Source organism: Octodon degus, unplaced genomic scaffold, assembly GCF_000260255.1.
Source record: "Octodon degus isolate 3935 unplaced genomic scaffold, OctDeg1.0 scaffold00026, whole genome shotgun sequence".
Lineage (NCBI taxonomy): Eukaryota > Metazoa > Chordata > Mammalia > Rodentia > Octodontidae > Octodon > Octodon degus.
In genome coordinates, this window is record NW_004524602.1 from 9,298,896 (window position 1) to 9,323,610 (window position 24,715).

At 53.5% G+C, this 24,715-nt stretch overlaps 1 protein-coding gene across 3 annotated transcripts in view; it reads right to left on the minus strand.

Annotated features, from left to right (window-relative positions):
- Positions 1 to 24,715, minus strand: part of Smad3 (SMAD family member 3) — a 95,362-nt gene that overhangs the window by 25,635 nt on the left and 45,012 nt on the right. The window contains exon 1 of one of the 3 annotated variants that reach the window (XM_023712473.1): positions 10,857 to 10,947. The exons of 1 other annotated variant lie outside the window; for it this stretch is intronic. Coding sequence is in view for 1 of the 2 variants with exons in the window: in XM_023712472.1 (XP_023568240.1) it covers positions 1,542 to 1,558 (17 nt within the window). In the remaining variant the exon portion in view is untranslated. Of the gene's footprint in view, positions 1 to 1,541; positions 1,591 to 10,856; positions 10,948 to 24,715 lie in introns of those variants that run through there. One more of the 3 variants, XM_023712472.1, reaches the window with a different exon arrangement.

Sequence of the window (24,715 nt, forward strand, 5' to 3'; positions counted from 1 at the left end):
CCATCCCCACGCTGTAGGCTCAGGGGCTCATCGAGTGCCCTCACGGTGCCACCTCACTGTGTCCGCGGACCTCCAGGAGGCGGAGCTCAGTCCTAGGGTCACACAGGATCCCGACGACAGGGAGACGGATGGGGCGCGCTGGCTCTCCAGTTCGCAAGCCCATGACCGCCGAGCTGATTTGGCAGGCTTTTCTAGAAGGCAGCTGCTCTGCGCCATAAAATTCCCGAACTCATGACAAGAAGGGCATCTCATTCATTACTTCTTCTGCGTCAGCGACTGCTGCTGGCTCAGAGTCGCGGCTGCCTGGGGCCCAGTGCCCTGGTACTGTGCCTTCTTTCCCTTTCCGTTCCATTTAAAACACGCACCAATGCTTGCTAAAATAGTGCTGGAGCTGCTGCCGGGCTTACAGAGCTGGTGTGTCCGGAACACGCCTGCCCAGACCTTCCAGGGCACTGGGCCCACTGAGTAAATCCAACAAACATGTCTTAATTCTGAGCTGATATTCCCATAAACGTGCTTACTGCCAGTCAAGGGTCTGTCTCTGACCTACTCTCCTCTCTGTGTCAGCCTCCTCCCAGCCCCAGAGCGGCCACCCTTGCACTGAGCGGAATCCCAGGAAGCTGCCCAGCTCCTCCTGACACATGGCTGAGACCTCTGCCCCCGCCCAGTGGCTTCCCAAGACCCCCAAATGGCTTTCTCCAGCTCTTTGACAGAAGGTTTTAATCTTTAAGTATATTTTTCCCTAGCCAAACAATTTCCTGTGGCAGGAAATTAGGTTTCCTCCCATTGGCTCCAAGTAGGACCTGTAAAGTGTCCCAAAATGGTGGTGGAAGCCACGGCCAAGGACACAATGGGGCCGTGCCAGGGTCCACTGCAATGGCGAGGCCTGCTAGGGTGCTCCCTAGAATGAGAGGCCATGGCTGGGACCCACCTCGGCCCAAAGTCTCTCCTGTCCTGGTGACCAGCGATCAGTCATGCACGGCCGTGGTTGGGGGCAGCTCAGGGATGAAGGCGCAAGTTCCCAAAACACATCCGGTCTCTTCTGACAAACTCTGGGCCACGCACAGCTAAAACATGACGATATAAACCCAGAACTGACTCCCTTGACCAGCAGAGCACCATCAGGAGCTTCGCCCTCCTGCCCCGCAGCTCTGCCAACACCACAGGCAGTTCAGGCAGCTGTGGCCCTCAGCCTGCACAAGGACCTAAGCCCAGGAGGACACAGGGGCAAGAGCAGGCATGAACAACCTCTAGCTGAGGCTGAGTCCTCGGCATGGTTGTTACACAACACTAGCTGAATAATACAGACTCCGCTAAACTGGTCATCATCGTTATCTCTGCATACTAATTGAGAAACAGGGATGAGAGGCTAACCAACTTTCCTACAGCCCAGGGTCAATGTAAAGTGAAGCCAGCCCGTGTGACTCACAGCCCGTGAACCTCTGAACGGGACACGCCCCCATTCCTGACCTCGACTACATTACCAGACAAGACTGGGCCAGTTCAGAAGGATTAGTTTTTATTTATAGAGAACAACCTACCTGTCAGCTTTCGGCATCGACTTGCACAAAATGTGACCTTACCCCAAATACTCATCTCAAGTGGAAGCGGCCCAAGCAGCACGTTAATAACGCAGAAACCAAACCTCCAGCATCCATTTCATTGCAAGTCACCCTGTATCTTTCCACTTCTCCCTCCTTTAACATCTGCTATGCTAGGAAAGGTGATCTCCGAGCCTGGCTTTGCCAGTAAGTACCACGAGTCCACACTCGCCATACACGTACACAACCAGCTGTGCCCAAGCTGCCCTCTGTCATACCCGCCTCTCTGGCCCATCCCTGTCTCTGTCACTTCAAGTAGGCTTCTCTGCCATCTCTGGGTTCACTCAGCTGCAATAAAGTCTTCTCCACTTTTCTGGAGTTTCACATTATGTAGAGGTCTTCTTTGTGTTTCTTTTTACTTTCTGGTTCAGAGAAAACAGCTGGGTTTGAGTGACCTGAGTTTGGGTCCGGTGCTCACTGCATAAACCTTCTAGGAAAGCAGAAAAACTTGGGGTGATTTAGAAGCCCCTTGCATTTGGTCACTTTCGGCCTGTGAGCTCCTGGCATTCCCCGAGATCCCTCTTGACCATCTCAGAACCTGCCCACAGCCTGGGTAGTCCCAGGACAGCTGCTCCAGGGAGCAGCACCAGGAAATGCTGCCTGCTGGGAGGGGTGTGTGATTTGGGGGTTTACCATGTCCATTCCTGTGGGAAGCACAGGCAAAACATCCTTTATTCCAGGCAGGAGTTAAGGGTTGAGTCCCCCAGCTGCAGGTGACAAACCATGGGGGACAAGTGTTCAGAGAACACAGTGACTGGGCCAGATGACACTGTGTGTGAAATGCCACTACACAGAGCTGCAATGCAGGCACCCAAGCGGCCCAGAGAGCGCCCAGCCCACCCCAGTGCCCCCGGGTGAGGGAGCAGACACAACCTGCCCAAGGTCAGGATGGATGGGCGCTACTTCTTTTTGTTGTTCTATAAGACAACTTTCTGAGGTTGTAAATTCTATTAACATAAAGTTACCAAGAAAAAGGGAGGGGGGGGGCGAAGGCAAGGGAAGAAAAGAGAAATTGGGGACAGGGAGAGGAGAGATTAGTGGTAAGACACTTATCTAGCATGCAAAAAGAAGAGTGCGAACGAGCCAGGCCAAACACTGCATTTAGCAGTCACTTTGAAAACTTTTTAAACTGTTATTTCAACGCTTTTCCAGCTTAATATTCTTCTCATTCGGTGTCACACAGAAAAAGCCATGGACAGTGGCTGAGGTCACACTGTGAGCTCTACCCTGGTGACCACACACCCAGCCCAGCTCGAGTTTCCCAAGTGCTCTCTGCAGCCCTGCAAGTATATGCTGAGCGTGTTTTTAATATTCCAACTCCATTCGGCCACAAGGCTGAAAACAGGATTTTGTAACCCTAGGCACCTCCTACGGCCATGAGTCCACCGAGGACAGTCCTGTTTCCATCGGAACCTGCGAGGGGATGCTGCCGAGAGCTCTGGCCTTGAGCGCTGCCAGTCTGGGGAAAACCAGACGCCACACCAGGCTAAGGCTACCTCACCGCCCTCCTGCCAGTAGCTGGCACCCCTTCCATTTTTCCCACTGTCTCCAGAGCAGCAGGCCAAGGACCTCAGCAAGTGCTCCAGACAAAGGAGGTGTCCTGAGTGGGAGTCCCACAGGTTTTAGGAGCTTCCTTGGGGTGGGGGAGGAACCTTGGAGACAGGAGTCCCAGAACCACTTGCAAGTATCCTCTGGCCATGCAGGCACCTCCCCTCCCAGGACAGCACCAGGAGGCTCACAAAGGGAGGCCTCGGGTCCGTGGAGGAAGTTTAGCCTGTGTCCTGTCACCTGTGCAGCACACAACACCCAGAACTTTTCTGTATCCAGTTTGAGTGACTGGAAACCTGGAGTTTTTCCACATTGGCACAAGTGACACTGGGGGCAGGTCATTCATTCAGCAGAGGCTGGAGCATGTTCAGGTGCAGCCAGGGCCACCTCCTGCAGACGCCAGGTGCACCCCCACTCCCGCACGAACATGTCTCCAGCTTGTGCCTACAGTTCCCTGTGGGGGCAAATGTGCTGCCCCCACACCTCTTGAGAACCCCCAGGTTAAGGAAATGCCCCCCAGATGGGCCCAGGTAGAGAGAAAGGGAAATCACTGAGACCCCAGAGCAGGCGCTCAGCCAGCACTTCTCATGTGTGACTACAGTGGGGACAGGGACTGAGCAGGAATGGGCCACATCACTTCCATCTCACAGAAGAAACCTTCGCAGTGTCGGACAGCTGGCCCAGAGCCACCCAGACAGGCAAAAAGCCGTGTGTGGCCTGAACCTGGGTGTCACGCTCCAAATCCAGTTCTCTGTCACAGCAAAACTGTGAACGAGCAGGGGGTCCCCTTTAGCACTGATGAAAGTCATCCAGGGGGAAGAGGAGGGAGAAGAGGAAGAAGAGGAGGAGGGAGAAGAGGGGGAGGAGAAAAGGGAGGGGAGGAGGGGGAGGAGGGAGGAACTCACAGGAGACCTCTCCGTTTGCTGGCTGTTTTCTTTTCGCAAGCTGCTTTCCCTCCAAGCACATGTCCTGGGAGTGCTCTTTCTCAAGGGTCACAGGATAGAGCCCTCAAGTCACAAACAGAAGATGCTACAAAGATCTGGTCTGACACCGCCTACTGCAGTACACAGGAAAGCTGCTAGATTCGGTGCACAGAGCCTCCCGAATGGCCATGTCGCCCTGCTGGGGAACCGCTGCTTACATCTCTGCGGAGCAGAGCTCTTCACAAGGATGGTTTACTCATCGTTGAAGAGATCTCTCATGAAGCGTTCAGGATCCACACAGCCCGCGGCCACCTTCTGATGGGCTGACGGCTAAGACACGTTTCACCCCGGCGTGGCCTCCAGCGCCCACCCTCGAAGCTGACCTCACGCAGCACAGGAGCAGAAAGCAGGAAGCCACCACGGCCACCTCCCACATGGGCTGGAGAGCAGCTCAGGGGCCAGCGCTGCAGACCCGGCCTCCTAGCCACAGTCCACTTCGGGGAGAACAAAAGAAAACGCAATGCTGGAGCCCACAGGACAACGTGGTTCCTTCCTCCCATAACCACATGACGCTCCATTTGGGGAAACACAAAATTGAGTAGGGAAAACATTGATCAGCCGCAAAAGACTAATTTTAGAGGCAAAGGTAGAGAAGGGAGAAAAAGGCAGGTTCATTCCCTCCTCTTGAACGCATTTCCCTGAAGAGAAAGCGTGGCAGCCACAGGGGTTGGGGGGAATACCCATTGCAAGCTTCCCGAAGAAAGACAGGGGAAAAATCTTTCTTCTCTTAAAATAGCAAGGGCACAGTATGGAAAAGCCGCCTCCCCCGACAGCGGCAATTTTTCAAGTCTTATCTGCCACTGGACTTCAGTATTAGCTCAGCTCACAAAACAAACAATTCTTATTACAGGGCTCTTAGTCACTGTTTTTTTTTTTTACTTTCTTCTACAGAGCAGAGACCACGAAGGGCTCCATCTCCCCTCTCCCTTTCTTCCCAGCTGATTCACTGCCCATGGGCAGCATGCAGGGCTGGGCTCCGCTGTCTTCTCATTCCCAGAGACAACTCTCACGGCCTTCCAGGGTGAGGCGAGGGGAACTGGACAGTGATGAGGACCCCCAGATGCCTGGTCCTAGCTAAACGAAGCACAGCTTCCAAAGTCGCAGAGCAAAAGCAGATGGGCGTTCGTGGCTGGGGAGCTGGGGGAGAGCTTCTGAGCTAAGTGTAGTTGTGACTTCCTCCTCGATTATAACCCCCTGGGCGGAGATGGCATGATGGCCCAAGTGCTACGGGACGTGCAGCGTGTCCCCTGTGTGACCCAGGGAGACTGGAGTGGGGGTGGAGCCCGGGCCACGGCCTCCCAGGGCCCCTCCCTACCATACTCCTAGTGAGAGTCACATCCCTCACCCTTGTTTCCTACTTTTAAGAGACACCTCAAAATTTTCAGACTTCTCACACAAACACCCCGCCTCCAAATTAGGCTAGAAGAGGCCAACAGCAGGGAAGTGGAAGATGTGTGCATGTGCATGTGTGTGCACATGCGTCTGCATGCGTGTGTGTGCATGTGTATGTGTGAGATTCTGCTGCTAGAAAAGTTAGCGTGAGGACCACAGAGTACCGTAACTGACCTATGCCTGCCTGTGCACAACACAGTCTGCGCAGGGCCTCCCTGGCCATCCATCACCCCACCGACACACTCCTTCCTCCCAGGGGACATTCTCACCAGTCTGCAGAAGCGATTCCCACCGACCTGTCAGCCAACAGCGGTGTCCAGGGTACCCCAGGCACCAGGGGGCAGCCACACAGCCACACAGCATTCCTTTCTGTCCTGGGTACAGACTTCCGAGTGGGTCTCAACAAAAAGCCCTGGTGCACTGGGGGCAACTTCACCCATGAGACAGCAGAGAACCCCTCTGGGGAGGAAGGAAGAAATTCTGAAAGAGCTCGCGGCCCTCAGCCAGAAGCTTCAGCCCTGAAGCGCTACAGTCAAGAGAGCAGAAGGGGACATCCTCTCCCCAGGTCCTGGACACTCCCAAGAGTCTCACACATGCAGCCACCCAACCCACCTGGGCCCGCCCACCACCAAATAATATTCCACTGCCACAGTGCCCAGTGGCTCTTTCTGCCCACAAGCTCCCTCTGTCCTTTCTCCTTGGAGTCCTACAGCCCTGTTGTCCCCATCATTTAGCACCAGGGGCCCGGCACAATGATGTAACTCCTGTGAATCCAGCCTTCCCTGCCCAGTGGGGCCAGGATCCTACAGAGACCCAACTTAACGCACAGAATGAAGCCCGTGAAACTGGCCCTACCGCATACATCTCACAGGATGTAAGGAAGGGACAGAGGCCAATCAAGAAGCTGAACCTGGTGGCAAAGTGGCTCACAGACACGCATCGTAACCAGAAGCCTCAAACCAGGGATCAGCAGCTCTTGAGGGGCGTGATTCAAAATGGCAGGGGGTGACAGCACAGGGCCAGGTAGTGCAGGAGACAAGAAAATGCTTTTGAGCGTGGAAGTTCCGCCGGGGCACCCACTGTGCCAGAAAGACCAAGTCACCAGCGCTAAGGCTGAGGGGAGACATCAGCATTGTACGGCCTCTGTGGACTAACAGTAGCCACCTGGAGATTTCTGTCAGCTGGAGATTTCTCTGCCAGCCAAGAAAGCACACAGACATCTGGGCCCATTTCGGAGCAGACAGGTCCTGGCTCTGGCTATGCCCGGGACCAGGTGGCTCAGCACACAAGTCATCTCATCTGCAAGTGACAGCCCCACCTGGTCTCTCATGTCGCCTGCCCTCCTGGCACCTTCTAACCTTCTGAAGACACTGGGAAAGATGGGTGTCCACGTCCACGCTTCCCATCCCTCACTGCCTCACACCTGTGACATCCACAGTGATACAGCCAATGAGTGACCCGGAGTGCAGATGGTGGCTGGGCATGGGGACATGGACAGAAATGCAAAGTCCTTTCTTCTCGACTGTGAATGGAACCACACTCAGAGAGGGCAAGAGGGGCCTCCAGGACTCTGACTCTTCCTGCAGGTGAGAACCACAAAACAAAGCTCCAAGCCCCAGAGCAAGACCAGCAGAATAGTGGCAGTCAGCTGGCTCATAGCAGAGTGGCACCAAAGTGACACAGAACAGCCCCCTGGGAGGAGGTGGCTTCAAACTGGAGGGAGGAGAGGAGCGAAGGTAGTGGAGCTCAAATCAGAGGCCGTGAAAGGAGGGTGCAGGTCCCTGACACACTGTGGCTCGAATTGGTGAACACAGGCCACGCCGGGGGCCCAGGAGGGAACAGCGTCTCCTCAAGAGTCCTCCTGAGTGAGCCGCAGAGCTCCATTCTCCATCAGGGTTCTGTGGAGAACACTGATGGCCCCAAGTGGGAAGCTCAGCTGTGTCACAATGGCACAGAGAAGTGAAGATCACAGTGCAGGGCAGTGTCACCCTCACTTGAGGTGTTATCAGTACCACCGTTGCCCAGCATTGAAGAAAACCAGCTGCCCAGGCCAGCTTGGAATCAGCCCAAGCCTCCTACTCCTGGGCCACAGGGCACAGCCCACATGACACTGGGGCAATGGTGGGAATGTCCAACGGGGCCAGTGGTAGCAAGCAAACCACTGCTTCTCGAGCAGCTGGGGAAGGAGCACAGAGCAGTGGCAGGTGGGCCAGGATACCAGGTGGCTGGCAGGGCTTGGCGGAGGCGCACCGGGGCTCTCCTCTGACCCCACCCCAAGCGCATCTATGAGTCCTGCAGCCTGTGCTCGGGCGTGACGTCACGCACCAGGTGTGGCCTAGTCCCTAGCTCACCCCCACTGTGTCCTGTACTGCTTTGCATGTCTAGTCCCTGAATGGGTGGGAGGAGGAGAAACAGGGAGGGTGCCCCACCGATCCAAGCGCTGACTCTGCCCCCATATCGCTGAAGCCTCAGCTTACTCTGGCGCCACCAAACAGCCCCCTCCCGGCTCCATGCCACTCACCATTGGCTGCCCTGTGCCACCTTAGGGCCAGTTGCTCACCAGCAGAAAGCTGCAATGGGGAAGATGGTCAAGGGGTCATCGTGTGGAAAGTCACGCGTAGTGGGAGTCACTCACCAAAAATACTGCTCAAAGGCAGTGCTGAGAAGCCACCCTTGAATATTAAAGTAGTTCCAGGAGTAAGATGTGAGAATATTCTGGAATGATCATCTGAGACATCGTGTCTTTTTTTTTTAAAAAATGCACCTTCACCTCCAGCACAGGCTGAGAGGATCACAACCTTCCTGCGCCTCCTGACCTAGACTTGGAGCTGAAATCTCCCAGAGGGCAACACTCAGCCCGAGATCCAGTGCCACCAAGTGGGAGCTGTTCCCAGTGGGCCTCGTGAACACGTCAGCCACTGCCTGCACATGATTCCTTCCGTGCCCTGCAAGGGCCACCAAGCCTGGCCCAGAGCAGACAGTAAACACTGCACATTCCCTGACTCCACGCAGTGCAAATGTATGCCCAAATGAATATTAAACAAGTATTTTTTTCTTTCGAAGCACATGTTTAAAAAAATTACTCCCTAGGAAACTTAAGACGTGGAAAGAAAATCACAAAGTCTTTCAAATAAAAAAAAAAATTCCCAAAGGTCAACAATCTTCCCTTTCTATCTGTATAACAAAATATTATCCAGCCACCAAAAGAAACTTAGTACCAAAACACACAAAAACTTGGGTGAATTTGAAAGTAATTATGTGAGGACAAAGAAATTAAACAAAAAGAATATATATGCTATATTCCCATTTATACACAATTTAAGGAAACCTCTGCCAGAGAAAACACAGGGAGGGTACAATCAGCAGGGCTACCCCTACCCCATGTGTGGGTGGGCAGAGGTAGAGATGGGGGAGATGACAGGAAGAGAAAGAAGGGCCTCCCGTCAGCTCTGCCCTGGGTACCACTTCCACTAGAAACCAGGGAGAAGCAAGCCCCACCCACTTTCAGTGGGGACCTCAGGAAGACAGTGGCTGGGGGCTTAAAGCCATCAACCTGACCTTATTGTCTCTTCCAGAACCCTCTGTCTGTCCGTCCGTCCTTCCTTCCTTTTTTTTTTTGTGGTACCGGGCATTGAACTCAGGACCTTGCACTTGCCAGGCAAGCACTTATTCTACTGAGCTATCTCCCTGCCGCCGTGCCCCCCCCCTTAGAATAAACAAAGTAGTATCCATCTAGGCCTTCTCATACCTGCCGACCAGGGAACATACCAACCCCAAGCAGGGTCATGGACAAAGACAAACAACTGCAGTGACCCACCACCGCTTTTGATCTGTTCCCATTTCCTAGCTTTTACCACTGCCAGAGTCAAACCTGGCTTTAGAAGGGATGAAGCTAGGGAAAGAAAGGAAGGGGAGCAGGTAACCACAGCTGCCCGTTATGCCAAAGCCAGCACCCAGCCAGCCTCAGGCCCCAGGGGCTACCGTATGCTTAAGAATTTCTTAAGAGGACCCTGCATTTGCCCCTCAAATCAAACCATTCTCTTCCCTGTCTGGCAAAGGGTAAAGGCCAAGAAGGGAAGGATTTCATTGCACTGTCGGAGAAGGGTCCCTCCTCCGGCCCCTCTGGTAAAAATTCGGGTACAGGCAGACAGTGCAGGCTTCAGGGCAAGAATCCATGTGCCTCTGTCTTAATGCTTTACCATAAAACCTGGCAACCGTAATCCCAGCATTATGGGAAGCTGAGACAGGAGGATCCTGGTTTGATCCCAGGCTGCACAATCTACTAAGACCCTGTCTCAACATTTTTTAAAAATGGCTTGGGATGTAGCTCAGTGCAAAATCTCTGGATTTTTTTCTTTTCTTTTTCTTTGTTTTTTTTCGGTACCAGGGATTGAACTCAGGACAAGTGCTTATTCTACTGAGCTATCTCCTGGCCCAAAATCTCTGGATTTAATCTCCAGTACAGGAAAAGAAAAAGGAAAGGAAAGGGAAAAGGGAAATAAATCCAAAGAGACAGAACTGGTGTCATAGGGCATCTGAGGTTTATTTTTTCCCCCCAATGAGAGCAAAAAAATTTGGTTAGCATCTGGAGGCCTATGTGAATGAACAGAGACCCTGTATCTCTCTTTTCCAAGATGAGCTTATCACACAAGAATTACTCCTGGATCCCTTTTCTGGTTCTTAGACAGGGTCTCCACATGTAGTCCAGGCTAGCCTTGCCTCACTGTTTAACCCAAACTGGCCCCGAGCTCAAGGTGATCCTCCTGCCTCAGTCTCCCCATTGCTGGGATCAGTGTGCACCACTCCACCCCGCTAGGAATTAGTTCTTTATTTTGGTGGTTGCTTCAGATCTGGATCTGGCCCGTGAGGCAGGATTTCAATGCTTCAGGACACTGGGGCTCTGGATGTCATGACAGGCACAGGGGGGCTGCCTGCTTTGCATGGGCTGAGCACTGGCTGTAGTTGCTAAGCACTGACCAAGCACCAAAAAAGGGGTAGAGAGAAAGCACATTTTTACAGCTGCTATTTCACATCACCCCTGGTCAGCGCCCTTCCTTTGGCCTTGGGCGTGGATGGCTCCTGGATAGAGCTTTCACACCTTGCAGGGAGGGGAGGTGCAGAAGGAAAGTATTTGTGAAATCTCCCCTGAGCTCTGACAGGAGCTACTTTCATTGATCCACACAATAGCACTTATGCTGCCTGGCATGACTTGTTCACACATCTGAAGCCAGTGGCAGTCCTGACCCAGAAGACGTGGAGGAAATTGAAGAGAGAAAAGACCGAAGGAGACGCCAAGAGCACCAGTGTCTCCCGGGATGGGGGCAGTACTTACCCATGCGGCTGCCTGAGGACAACCCAGCTGAGTAGCGGCCAGAAGGTGGCGAGGGACTCCCTCCCTGCAGGCTGCAGGCTCAGAGACCCTCTGGCCTCTGATGGTGACCGGCTGCCCGGGCAGGGTCAGCCCTGGTGGCCTGCGGGGGCACAGGCTCCCAGGATCCAGAACAGAGCACAGGGCCATGAGTAACGCCTCTGCCTCACCCACGCGGAGGTTTGCTTTGGGAATGTGGCTTCCCGTCATCCCAAGAATGTGCACCCCACCCAGGGAGAGACAGCGGAAGAGCTCTGGCAGCTGCCTGCCAGCGGCTCTGAGAGCCACGGGGAGTGAAGACCCAGGTCCTGCCTGGGAGGCAGGGACTGAGTGTGCTGTGCTGGGGGTCACAGGGCAGAAGGGAGGGAGCACATGCCCTCCCCGCCCATGGATGCTGCTGTGCTAGAAAAGCCCTAGAAACACCTACAGAACAACTCCAGGGGATGCCAGCCCTGTCTGTCTACAAGCCTGTACCAAACACTTGAAGAACAGAGCAAGACAATCTGCCCCAGGCATGCTGAGCAGAACAGCAGGAAAAACCCGACTTGGGAGAAACTAGCAACTCCAAACAAAACTGGTAATGGCCAAAAGTACACTTCTTAAACATGCAATGAAAATAAAAAACAGACCAACACAGCACATGTCTTGGCAGAATGCAACAATTCTTTAAAATTTTACCCAGGGAAAAAAAAATAAATAAATCACATAGAAAAAAAAAGTCAACACAACCGAAAACTGAAAGCAGCAGAACCTGCAGACAAAGTCGCTGACTTTACAATGGATGAAAAAAAATCCATAACTCTGAGATACACAAGATTTTAACCCAGAAAAATCAGACTTGGTTGAAATGGTGGCGTAACAGAAAATTCCAGGGGCTAAACTAAAATCAGTCCAACAAGCCAAATACAAAACCACCAAATTTTGTGAGGCAATGGATATGGAAAAGAAGTGACCCTGAGGTGAAGGTTTCAGTTGAAAAAGTAAAAGAGAGCACAACTCCAGGACAGCTTCACGGTGGTGAACCGAAACAGCTCAGGTACGACAATGACTTGAGACCCCGAGCCATTCAAGCTGTTGACAGTGTAGGCTGCTGGGAACAGCCACCTGGGAGGGACGGCAGGAGGAGACACATCCGGGGCTTCCCCACCGCTGGTCAAATGTGAACCCAGGCAGAGCCACACACACAGTCTCACGTGTCCTGGATGCCCACACCCAGGTGAGACCCCATGAACAGACTGGCTGGGAAGACTCCTGGGAGCCTTCTGCCCCAGCCCTGCCGGTTGGCCTGAGCATGGGAACTGTGTTTGGGGTCACAGATCCTTTTGCCAGTGGCACTGGCCCACACAGGCTGCCGGTGCCAGGGAGCCCAGCGCCCAGGGACCTCCATCCTCTGCCTTGGTGGCTGGGGGAGGAAGAGTCCACAGAGGTAGAGGTTAGGGAGGGGGTGCGATTTAACCTCCACTTCTCCAACAATAAGCCTAGATTGCAGCAGGGGCCAGGGAAAGGAGCGGGCCTGTGAAACCAGTGCTGCGATCAGAGGCCCATTTTCTAATCCTCATCCTGCCAGAAACGGGCAGAAATAAAAGGCAAAAAGGTGAACTAGAAAACTTACATTCCGAGGAGAGAGGACAAAGGCTAAGCAAGGCTGATGAAAAAGGACAAGAAAGCATGAGGGTACGCAGCCCCTCCAGAGCTCACTGGTTTAGCCAGAAGCAAAATAATACAAAGGAGGTAAGAATTATTCCTAGTTTTCTGGTTAGGCTGCTGGAAGCACAGTGATGCGATTTAACAGCACAAACACACAGATAGAAAAATAAACTGATGAGTTAGAAGAGTCCCACTTAATTGCAAAAATGTACTCTAAAGCTACTGTAATCAAAATAGTGTGGCTCTGGCATAAAGACAGGCATGCAGGTTAGTGAAATAAAATATACAACCCCAAAATAAACCCTTGTGTGTACACTAAATGATATTTGATAGTGCCAAGAATATTCAATGAGAAAAAGGGTTTCTGACAAATGGTGCTGGAAAAAAATAGATATACACATGCAAAAAAATTAATATCTCACCTAATATCACATGCAAAAATTATCTCAAAGTGAGTCAGACCAAAACGTAAGGCTTAAATCTATACAAATTCTAGAAGATAACATACAGGAAAAGTTTCGAGATTGGATTTGTCAGTCACTTTCTGGTATGTCACAAACTGCTCAGGCAACAAATGACAAAATAGACTCTAAAATAAAAAAAAAAAAACCCGCATCAATTTGGTGTATTATCAATACAGCAAAACTGCAACCTACAGAATGAATGCAAATATTTGCAAATTTCATACCTTATATGGAACTAATATTCAGAATAATATAGAGAACTCCTAACTCAACAGCAAAAAGGCAAGCAGCTCAATTACAAATATGGAGATTCCAGCCGCTATTTCTCCAAAGATACACAGAAAACCGACAACTCCATGAAAAACTACTGATCGTCATGAATCATTAAGGAAACGCAAACCACCACAAGGAGGTGTCACTCTCACCCACTAAGATGCTTACTGTTTAAAAAGTTTGTAGTTAAACCAGGCATGGTGGGGCCCGCCTATCATCCCAGCACTTAGGAGGCTGAGGCAGGAGGCTCACGTCAAGTTGAAGGCCAGCCTAGGCTACTTAGTGAGTCTGAGGCCTGCCTGGACTACATAATGAGAGCCTGTCTCAAGGGGAAAAAAATGTCTGAAGTTACAAAAAGAACCCACCTTTCAGTTGTGGTGAGTAGGTATTAAAGAAAATCCTGCTCTCCTGCTCTAAGAATCAGGGGCTCTGGGTCGCGATTACTTAGACAGAAGTTCCAGGTGACTGGGGAAGTCGAGAAGGCATCAACGCAAATTTATTTTCAATGAACTGAGGGCGGAGCTCAAGTTTTAAGTCAAAGGCAACGAACTGTTAGCTGAGGACTTTTGCTCTGGGAGCAGCAGGGTTTGTGTGTCTCCCTAGCCTCGGAGAGTTAGCCTGCTTCTCCTCAGCGCTGACCATTTGGCTTGACTGGTTTCTAACACATCCCCTGGGGCCGTGCAGCTTTGCACACGATACACTGCAAAAGCCCGGTCAGGTCAGAGGCTCACCAAATTCGAGAGCAAAACCTCTTGGAAAGGGAGGGAAAGAAAGAGGAGTGTGGGTGTGCAGGAGCGGGCACCTCTGCAGACTCTGCATGTTTAGTTTAGGAAAGAAAGGGGAGTCACAACTATCCAAAGCAGATACGAAAAATACCAACACTTGTTAAATCTAACAGAAGGTACCCTGGTAATCAAACTTGCCTGCTACTCAAACACTTTATATTTTATATGGGAACACGCACACACATGGACGCCAGGCCTCTGAGGGGGTGTCTACCCAGCAAAGAGGCAGCTGAGAAAATCAAAGTTCAAAGCACTTTCATATGTAAACACTTGGGAAATTCTTGGCCTGAGAGAATATATACAGCAACGTGTTAACTTGTCCCTGTCTTCTAAAAAATTTTGTTGTTACAAAGAAAACAGAATTTTTTTTAAAAAAAGTAAGTACAAGAGAAAGTGAAAACTTATTTAGAGAAGACCTCCCTGGTTCCAGGCACTCTGCACAAAGCTCGGAACATCAGCTCAGCTCCGGGTAGGACACAGGCTGCCATGACCCCGTCCTTCCCAGAGGGAAAGGCCATTGGCCGAGGCCACATGCAACAGGCCAGACAGCCAGACTCCTGGCCCAGGCGAGGGGAAGACTCACCAGACCAGCCTCCCTGCACCCACTGTGAAGGTCACTGTCCCCTCTGGACCCCCATGCCCAGACTGCTGGTGCCTGGCGCAACAGGGAGCCTTCTCTGCCATCTCCTGCAGTCGCCCGCCAGGCCACTCTTCCCCAGTACCTTCCAGCTCTCACTGCAAGCCCCAGTAACCACGGCCCTGCCTTGGGAGGCTCTGACGCCACCTCGGCTGCTCACGGGCTAAGAATGTGTTACCTCGCTAAGCCCTTGGGTTCGGCTGGTTGGAGGGAACCCACGGCTCTCATGGCACAGTGCACTCTCAGCAGGGTCTCTGCAGGGCCGGGAGTGACAATGAGCACAAGTACACTGCCCGGTGGGACAGTGTGGGCCGGTGCTCTACAAGGCCCCAGCAGCACGGCACTCCGGGCCTGGCTTCAGCGTCCCTGCCAGCGGGGGCCATGCCTTTAATAACAGCATCCCCTCCCACACTGCATCCACACTCAAATCACCAAGGAAAGAGGACTGGGGCTTGGAGATGGAGCAATGAGGCCCCGAGACCTCGAGGAGAAAGCCATGGAGAAGAACTCTGGACACTCTGGGTGGCTTCCTTGGAGCTGCTGCCTCTGCTGAGTGTTTCCCAGACTCCAGAGGACATGACACCCCAGGGCCTCCCCTCCAACAGCCAGGGAAGAGGACTCTGGAGGCCTTCTGCACTCCTCTGCAGGCTCAGCAGCAGCAAAGGCCTGGCTCATCGGGGCCGGGGGATGGCAGGGAGCCGTCCACAGAGCCGTGGGTTCTGTGTGCTGGGGGAGGCGCGGCCTTGGGACCCGCCAGCCTACGTCAAGGAAAGGAGAAGCCGCTGTCTTCTGTGAGCAGCGTGGCACTCGGCGGGCACTGGGAGTATCGTGCGCTCAGAGTGCTCAGCAGAGCGCAACCCCGACCACACCATCCTGTTTCCTCTAGAGCGACCACTGGCAATCTCAGATGCTAGATCTACAAGGCCACTGGGACAGGCATGCAGGGACAGAAGCCCTGGCCACAGGCTCAGGAGCACAGGCCGAGGCCCCAGCTCTGACCCCTCCCTCCTCAAATCTTTCAGTTGCCTCATTCAGGAAAATAAGGAAGGGAGAACAGATCATCCTAAATGTCCTCGCCAAGTTTGCGAATCACTGGGAAAGTGCTCTCGCCAGGGGACATCCGGGGCCACCGTGCCCTCCTAAGGTCTCAGACCGAAAACCCAAGCACCTCTTGGCTCCCTCCCTCATCAGCTTCCGCTCCGATTTGGAGTGTGGATCCCTGAAAAGTCCTCCCAATCCCTGTCTAATTTGTAGCTAACTACAAGAAACTGGACTTACACTCATTTCGGGGCTTGCAAATGGAAAATACTAATGACTTTGTAAACTCATTTCAGATTTGGCTCCATAGTTTTTGGCAGTAAGATCACACTTTGTTTTCCTTCTCATTGTTTTTTGCAGCAAATGAAAACGCAGCCCAGCTTCAAAAAAATTGTGTTAAAAATTCCAATTAAGCCTTTCTAAGGAAAAGGAAAAACAGCCGTGGAATTTATCGGCATGTTCCGTTACAACAAGGAAGATGGTGGCCACCTGTGGAAAGAGGCCCAGTGGCCCGAAGGGACACAGCAGGAAGAGAGAGAAGAGGCTCGAGGTGAGGTTTTCCTTCCACCAGCAGCCACCAGGTTCACCCTGCTGTGATGGCCACCCCTGGGGGAGAGCTGTGGACCCCATGGCCTTTGGCGGGGCCACCACATCCAGCCTGGGTGTCCCAGCACTGGATGGGCCATAAACAAGTTAGACAGTTGCTCAGAGGGGGCAAGGAGGTACATATGTCACAGGACAACACAGACGATGCTGTGAGGGAGGAGAGAGACTTGAGGGACAGGGCAGAATGTCCCCAGACAGAAAGCTTTGTGGCAGGCCAGAGTTCTCACAGGAGCCCAAGAAAGAGCCTACCAGAAAGAAAACCCAACCCACTGCTGCAGAGAGCATGGGCTGGCGACAGTCTGCTAAGGATGAAACGGCGGCTGACACTGTCACCCTCCTGGTTCTAGCACAGCTAAGCCTGTCACTCTTCTGCCAGGACAACAACCCAAACTTACTCCTTAGCTCATCTTCCTAGATATGGAAACTGGAGCGGGGCCGCTCCAGGCGCACAGCTAGGCAGTGCGGGAGCAGGGCCTGCCCTGGACCTCCTGTCCACTTTGCCTCCCCCAGTTCCTCCCAGCCCCCAGCCCACAAGGCCCCTGCCTCCCAAACAGGAAAGGACGGCAGTTTGGGAATTTTTATTTATTTATTTATTTATTGTAGGTTTTTTTGCATAACCAGGGATTGAACTCAGGCCCTGGCATGCACTTATTCTACTGAGCCATCTCCCATGCATAGGAATCCTAACTTCTGGGTCCACTGCCCCCTGGGGAAGCAGCAGCCTCTCATTCCTGGCCCAACCTCCACCTTACCAGTAGGGGGGGTACAGATTCCCATGGGGAAGGCTGGGGCTTAAACACCCCGCGAGGTTCGAGGTGAGTGTTCCTTGATTTCCCATCTCATCCGATGGAAAACAGCGAAGCCCCTCTCTGAGCCCCTGGCAGCACTCTGGGGAGTAAGCTGCTCACCCACAAGAGTTTAACTCTCTCTGCTTCCACTTCCCGTCAAGCCCTGGGAGGGTGGGAGGAGGCCCGTAGCAGGGTAATCGCTGCTCAGATAGGGAGGTAAGGCACACTTGCAAATCCGCGTAGCCGGCTGCATGACTGAACTCGGGGGACTCAGCTTCCCCCTTGAACAGAGCAAAGGGCTTGCTAGTTACGCTCCCAGGCACCTTGTCTCCACAACACTGGTCAGAACCAGTTCCTCTGCAGTCTGCCCAGGCCATGCGTGCCCTGGAGCTGGGCCGGGAGGATGTCATCCCGCATCATGAGGCGGGGCAGTACTGGGGCTCGCAGGCACAAACTCGAACTCTCCACTCTGCTGCTGTAGTGTCAGCCAGGCAGGGCCCGGGGAAAGCACCGTATCCAGGCTGGCTGACTTCTGAAGGACAGAGGGACTGGTCACCTTGGCACCAGACAAGGCTTCTTCCTAAGACGACACGATATGAGCAAGCTTCGCTTCCGGACCAGCCCCTGACCCCGTCACAGAAACGAGGTGGCTGGGTCAGGGATCCGGAACAAGCCGCTGGGAGCTGCGTGACCTCCAGGAAGCTACACCGTCTACAAATTCATTTCCTTCTTGTCACGCCAGGACTGGGGGAAGCCATGACGTGGACGGTGACCAGACTCCCCGCACAGTCAGTCAGTGCCTGGTGTGTGACGGCGTCAGCCACTGTTCAACATCCAGAAGTACTGTGGCTGCTCTTAAAAATCAAATACATGCCCTGAAAATGAAAACAAAAATCCCGAGGACGTAACTCAGTGCTTGGCCAAGAGAGTGTGAAGGCCACTCGGTGGGTGACGGCTGCAGCTGAGTCAGGAACTCCTAATTCTTGGTCCCGCGTAGCCCTTTGGTCTCCTGCAAGGAACCGCCGCTCCCCACACCTCAGCCTCCCACGCAGGATGGACACTGGGTCAAGGCCAAGTGCCACAGAAAGGGCAGAGATGTAAGATGACCAGGAATTTGCCCCCACACCATGTTGTCAATAGGCATCTGCCACACATGCAGATGAGGGAGGGACCACATGAGTGTATGCATGGGGGTAGCGCTGGCTTCCTCAAAGCTCCCCACATTCCAGAAAAGCAGAAAGCCCCAGCTTCCCAGAGCCTCCCAAGGAGCCCAGCTTTCCCAGGCCGGGGAGAGCACAACCCAGCCCTGTGGCCTCCACAGCCACTTCCCCCATCTCTCATCCCCATTGCACCCTCCCAGCAGCCAACCAAGGGTCTGTGATCAGTGAAGCCGCCTTTACCCCTCACCACCACAACCAGCTCATCCCCAGTCCCCCTGAGGTGACGTCCCCAAGCTCAAGTTTCTCGGGGCCCCTCTCATGGCCTGGTGCAGCCCTGAATACTTGGCTGAGGCACTGAGCACAAATCCACTCTGTGTAGTGGAAGGGAACAGGCAAGTGGGGGGGTCCGGATCGCAGCTCCACCGCTGCCCGTGTGGCCAGGGACGGTGCCAGGCCTCTCAGAGCTTCTGTTTTCTTGTCTGTAAAGGGCACCCAACATCCAACCATGACACAGGTGTCATAAGAATTAAATGACAAACAGCACATCCGGCCCAGCACATGTGACACAGAAGACGTGCCAGCAGATGTGAGTCTCTTCTCAGGGGAGAGGAGACCCAGCTCTGGCCCCGGCTGGGCAACCCAGGCAAGGCACAGCCTCCTGAAATGCACATGTATAGTTGCTGCTTGGACGCTGCTCTCTTCCCAGGCAGACTCCGCTCCTTCTCGAGACCAGAGCCCCCTTGTGCCTGCTTTATTTCTCCTGTGCCAAAGGAGCACACGAGACAGGGGCTCTTACAGAAATATCCCAAGCTCTCAGGAATTACAAACCGCCACACCCCAGGAGCTGCGCCTGTGTCACACTGCTCCCTTTCATCCTTACAAGAAGCCCGGGAGGAAATGACATTTCCTGTACTTTACAGATGAGGAAACTGAGGTTCACAAAGGTTAAACAACTTGGCCAATGCTACCGAATGCTCAGGAGCAAAATCCCAGGGCCCAAACTCGGTTCCGCAGGCAGGGCCCGGCTTCTCCCGGAGACACAGCACGCAGCCCAGGGCCCTGCTTCTGCTTCACACCCATCCTGAGCCTGCACCCCAGGGAGTCCACTTCCCACCCCTGCCCACCAGCTCGGCCGAGGGAGTGCCCAGGGTCAGCAGCACAAACCGCAGGCCGGGTCCCTGCAGTGCGCACATGGCCGGCCAGGGCCAGGGCCAGCTCAGAGTTAGTCACACTTTAAAGGGGAGATGAAGGGACCGCAGCTTCTCGCCTGTTTGCCTTTGCACCTCCCAGCCAGGGTGCAGGCTACAACCCAGAAATAACCAGTGAGCAACAAAGGCCCAAGAGCTGTTTGCTCAGAGCGGCCCTCAGCCAGGCTGGGTGGCGGCCCCGCAGAAGCACTGCTCTTCTGATGCCATTAAAAATATCTGCCCTGCCGCCTCCAGCCACGGCTGTCCCCGGGCCTGGCAGTCTACATCTGCTCCATGGGGAAGCCCTGTGTCTGATGCACAGTGGCCTGGCCTGAGGTGAGCATGGCAGGGGATGGGACCCAAGCAGCCGCCCAGCCAATGAAGGGACAGTTCCGAGGTGCAGAGGACACAGCCCTTCAACCTCAGGAGTTCCCAGGTCAGAGACAAACATTGGACTTGAGGGGACAGCATCAGCGCTGCCTGCAGCCACTGCGTGCGGGGAGCCATGTGCCAGGAGCCCATGTAGCCACAGGCCAAGGGCCCTCGTGCCCGGGGCAGGCTGCAGCACAGGGCAGGCCAGGAGGGCTGGAAACCCAGGAAGCCTGCCAGGGGACAAGGCTGAGGAGCAGGAGGGCTCAGGCGGGCCCAGAGGACATGAAGTGGCTGGCCGTGGGGCCAGAGTCAGGCACTTGCCCTGTCAACCCCCCAGTTTCCTTTTTTAAAGGGGAATGCAGAGCAGGGTGAGGGAGGGAGGAGACAGAAGAGCAAAACATGGGTAGACGCTCCCATTCAGGCTCAGACAGGGTAAATATTTACCCATCCATTTGTGAGCCTGGCTGGGTGAGCGTCCCTAGCCTGGGCCACCTGGGTCTACACAGGCGTCTGGTCTTGATCTCAGGCCCGAGGTGACTGGTCCATCCCCTACCTTGTCTGAGAGCTAAACAGATACATCTGATGGCCGCGGAAAAACTGACCATGGCCAAGACCCTGCTGCTCTTGCCAGCAGGTGGCAGCGGCAGTCGGGCTGCCCCAAAGCCCACCTGGCTGGGAGAGTCCCAGCATGAGCAGTGGGCAGGGGCTGCTGTGCCCTCACCAGGCGGCTGCCCAGGAGACACAGTGCACTTGGGCCCGCGGAGGAGTGGGAGCTAAGCAGGGTCACCTCTGGGCCACTGGGTTGCGAGGACCATAAGCATTACTTCAAAGCATGTTTAAAATGTGGGCTCCCTGTTCCCACAAGCAGAAACCTAAGGAGGAAGGAGAAACGGTCATCTCCATTGGCAGCTACAAGACCGGAGGCTGAGCGTCCCGGGGCCCTGACGCTGGGTCCGGCGCTGTTTCCGGTTTGTCCTCAGCACTCAGGACGCCCACCGCTGGCAGGCTCAGCATACCAGGCCTGGCCCACCTCGCAGGGTGGCACCAAGACCCAAGGAGGGAATGGCAAAGGCTGAAGTTAGGGGATACATGTGGGTTCTCACAGCAGGTCCTGGACAGCTTGGGTCTAACAAAGGGAAAGAAGGAGGGGGCCCTGCCGGCTCAGTCAGATGCAGGATACCGCAGCTTGCAGTTTAATCCCCACCTCCACCTGCATTACCAGACCAGGACTTAAGGCAGCCTGAGCCAGCCAAAGAAAAAGTCATTCTCCACAAAGGGAAAGAAGGAAAGCAAGCCACCCCAGGGACTCAAAAGCTGCCGTCAAACAACTTCCCAGTGCCAGCACCCCACACAGCCCACCCTGCCACGGGGACTGCTCCTGCTCAAGCGCCAGTGCTCAACATGGTGGGCGTGGGTTTCCGTGCGCTGGGCCCATCCTCCGGGAACCCCGGTGTGGGGCTCCTTGTTAAGCCACGGCTGTATTCAATTACCCACAGCCACAGCGCCTGCCCACAAGTTGCTTTATGGTCAGTGCACTTGAGCCAGGCGGTGACCTAAGTCCAGGTCACTCCACAGCAGCCCCCGCTGCTGTCCTCCTCCGCGAGAGCGCAGGCCCACACTGCAGCCGTCTGCTCCCCTGGGCATGACTCAGAGGAGTCAGTTGTCTTTCAAAAATGCTTTTCATATTTCAAATCAAAAATAAATACCACGCACTCTGGAGGCCAGCCAGCGCAGATGTCTCTGTTGAGCTATTAAAGAGAAAAGGCCCGGGGAGGCTGACAAAGTAGTGGATTCGCATCAGCCCAGCCCTGCTGCGTGCATCTGCGGGGGGCCAGAAGGGGGCCCTGGGGGACGCTGGGGAGGCCAGTGATGGTGAGGACAGGACAACAGGAAGAAGCAAGTGTCCTTCAGGGCAACCCACTCTGAGGAGGTGCTGGCCCCAGGAGGACAGGCACAGAGCAGGAATCCACCTCTGCAGAGTGAGGTGGCGGCACAGACACAGCTTGAGGCCAGGCACAGAGGCACAGGAAGCCTGGGTATATGACAAAGGATAAGCCGGCACGCGGGGACACACCGGGCATTAGGGCCCGGAGCTGCTCAGTGAGTTTGTTTCCCAGGGTTCCCTCCCTCTCACTTTTATTTAGTTCTGCAACTGAACCCTGGGCCTTCACACTAAACTGTGTCTCCAGCCCCCTTTGGTTGTTTTTATTTTTTATTTTTTTTTTTTTAACTCTAGGAGTGTTGCCCAGGCTGGGCTCTAACTTGCAATCCTCCTGCCTCAGCTTCCCAGACTGCTAGGATTACTGGGGTGCACCACCAGGCCTGGCTCCCTCCAAAGGCCACGAGGAGCAAAGCAACATGTGACTCAATCAAGCACAAGACGATGCACTCCGGAGATGCAGTGGAGCTGGCTGCAGCTCGGCGGCGGAGTGCACCAGGCGGGCTCAGATCCTGTCCATTCCAGCACCAAAAAACCCACAAAAGCCAGCAGCGGTGCGAGGCTGCTCCAGAGTGACACAGCGCAGAGTTTCCACACTGAGCACTTTTCGTAAGTGATTTTCTATAAACAATCTAGAGCCCGACTTATGCTTCAATCTTGCTTAACTAGTAGCAGCCACAGCTCTGTCCCCAAATCTCACTAAACGAATTTTCTTTTCGTTTTTTGAGATAGGTTATCACTATGCAGTTCAGGCTGTCCCTGAACCCACTTTGCAGCCCAGGCTGGCCTTGGACTCCAAGGGATCCTCCTGCCTCAGCCTCCCAAATGCTGGGATTACAAGCATGTGCCACCACACCCAGCACAAAAGGAAGTTTCTGAATCAGTGAGAAGGATACTTTAAACCAATAAAAAGGCCAGTACAGTAAACCCAGAGGCCAGTATCTCGATCGAGTCTTACGCGCTGGACTTTATTGCTTATGCAGCACTTGTGTCACACTGGCAGCCTGGTGTGACATTCACACAGTCAGGGCCGTGACGACGCCACTTCACAGCCCGCAGGCACTTTCCAGTTCCGTCATAATCTTGTCTCCACTGTCCTCTGCGTAGCTGAATGGATGAACGGAGGCGTCACGGAACAGTGCCTGGTCCTCATCTCACAGTGGATCCCCTACCCGACCAAGAACCCAACAGCTAAAGGGGTGTCGGCCGGATCCAGGCCAACTTCTGTCTCCAGCTATGGTGTCTGGCCGGGTGTCGCTTCTCTCCTTCTTAGCCGCTGCCACCACACGCACGAGCAGGGCTGGACGCACACGGGGGAGCGCCCAGGCACACCCGGGGTCTGCAGATTCTGGAGCTGAACGTAAGAGCCAGAACTTCACCAATGGCTCTCAGTATTTTCTACTCAGGCGGATGCAGGCTGAGAGCAAAGGAGAGACTTCCACCATGGAACAACGGAACTGTCACGCTGACAAACGATAAATATGTGTTAATTTTATACTTCTGCGTGTTTGTATGTTTGTTTGTCTTGAGACAGGGTCTCACTAAATACCCCAGGCTAGCCTCAAATTCACAGTGATCCTCCTGCCTCAGCCTCCCAAATGCTAGGATTACAGGCATGCACCACCATGCCTGGCAATATGTGTTAACAGAAAAGAACTCAAAACAAATTTTTTATATACATAATCCATTAAAAGTGGGTAAATGATCTGAGTAGACAAAAAGAACTCAAAACAAAAATTTTTTTACATATTCCATTAAAAATGGGTGAATGATCTGAGTAGACGCCTCTCAAAAGAAATAACAATGACCAGGAAATGCATACAGACCACGCCGCACCTTCAGCTCTCTGGAAGTGTAAAAGCAATGGTGAGAGTCCGCCTCAACCCACCTGGAATGCCGACTGCAGAAACAAACTACAGATGCTGGGGAGAACGACAGAAGGGACCCCTGAGACATCATTGGCAGGATGCAAATTAGTACAGCTACTGCAGAAAAGTGTAAGACGGGTTCTCAAGAGGCTATAAACATCAGTTCTAGCACTGGCCCAGCAATCTCAGCACGGGGTACACAGCTGGTGGAAATAAAGTCAGCACAGAGACAGACCTGCGCACACCCACATTTACTGTGGCACCGCTCACAGCGGCCAAGTGAGAAGGGCAGCCTAGCTGGCCATCAACAATGAACAGATAAACAGGTTGTGGTATCTAGTATACATGGTAGAATATTACTTAGCCATGAAGAAGAACAAAACCCATGTCACCTGCAGGAAAATGGACAGACTGGAGACATAGCTATGGGGAAGGGAGAGGAGAGGGGCTGGGAAGGGAAGAACATGACCTAACACGTGACACAGACCTCACTCCTGTGTACAATGAGCATGAATTAGTAATTAACAGGTAAACATTCTGATGTGCCTTGATCCACTGTGTCACTGGGTAGTAGGGACACTAGCTTTTACTCACCAAAGGGCAGCCCAAAACTTTCTTCACTTGTCCCAATTCCCTTTTTAGGGGGCCAGGGAGATGGCTCAGTGGAATAAGCGCTTCCCTGGCAAGCACAAGGGTCTGAGTTCAATCTCGGGTTCCACCAAAAAAAAAAAAAAAAGACATATCTAAGTAGGTGCTTTAGACCACTGAGCCATATCACCAGCCCCGGGTCGTTCATTTCTATCCCACGTTTTTGGTTAGTTTTGTCAGAGACGGGCATTCCATTGTCATTTAAATATTGTAAGTGCTTGAATTCAGCAGAATCTCCTAATATTGTCCAGTAGTCCGTAATAGTAGTGGGTTTTCTTTTTGGCAGAACCAAGGATTGAACTCAGGCCCTTGTGCTTGCCAGGGAAGTTCTTATTACACTAAGCCATCTCCCTGGCACCAGTCATGAGTTTTCTGTAAGACTGGCAATGTCCAAAGTTGTTGACTTGAGCC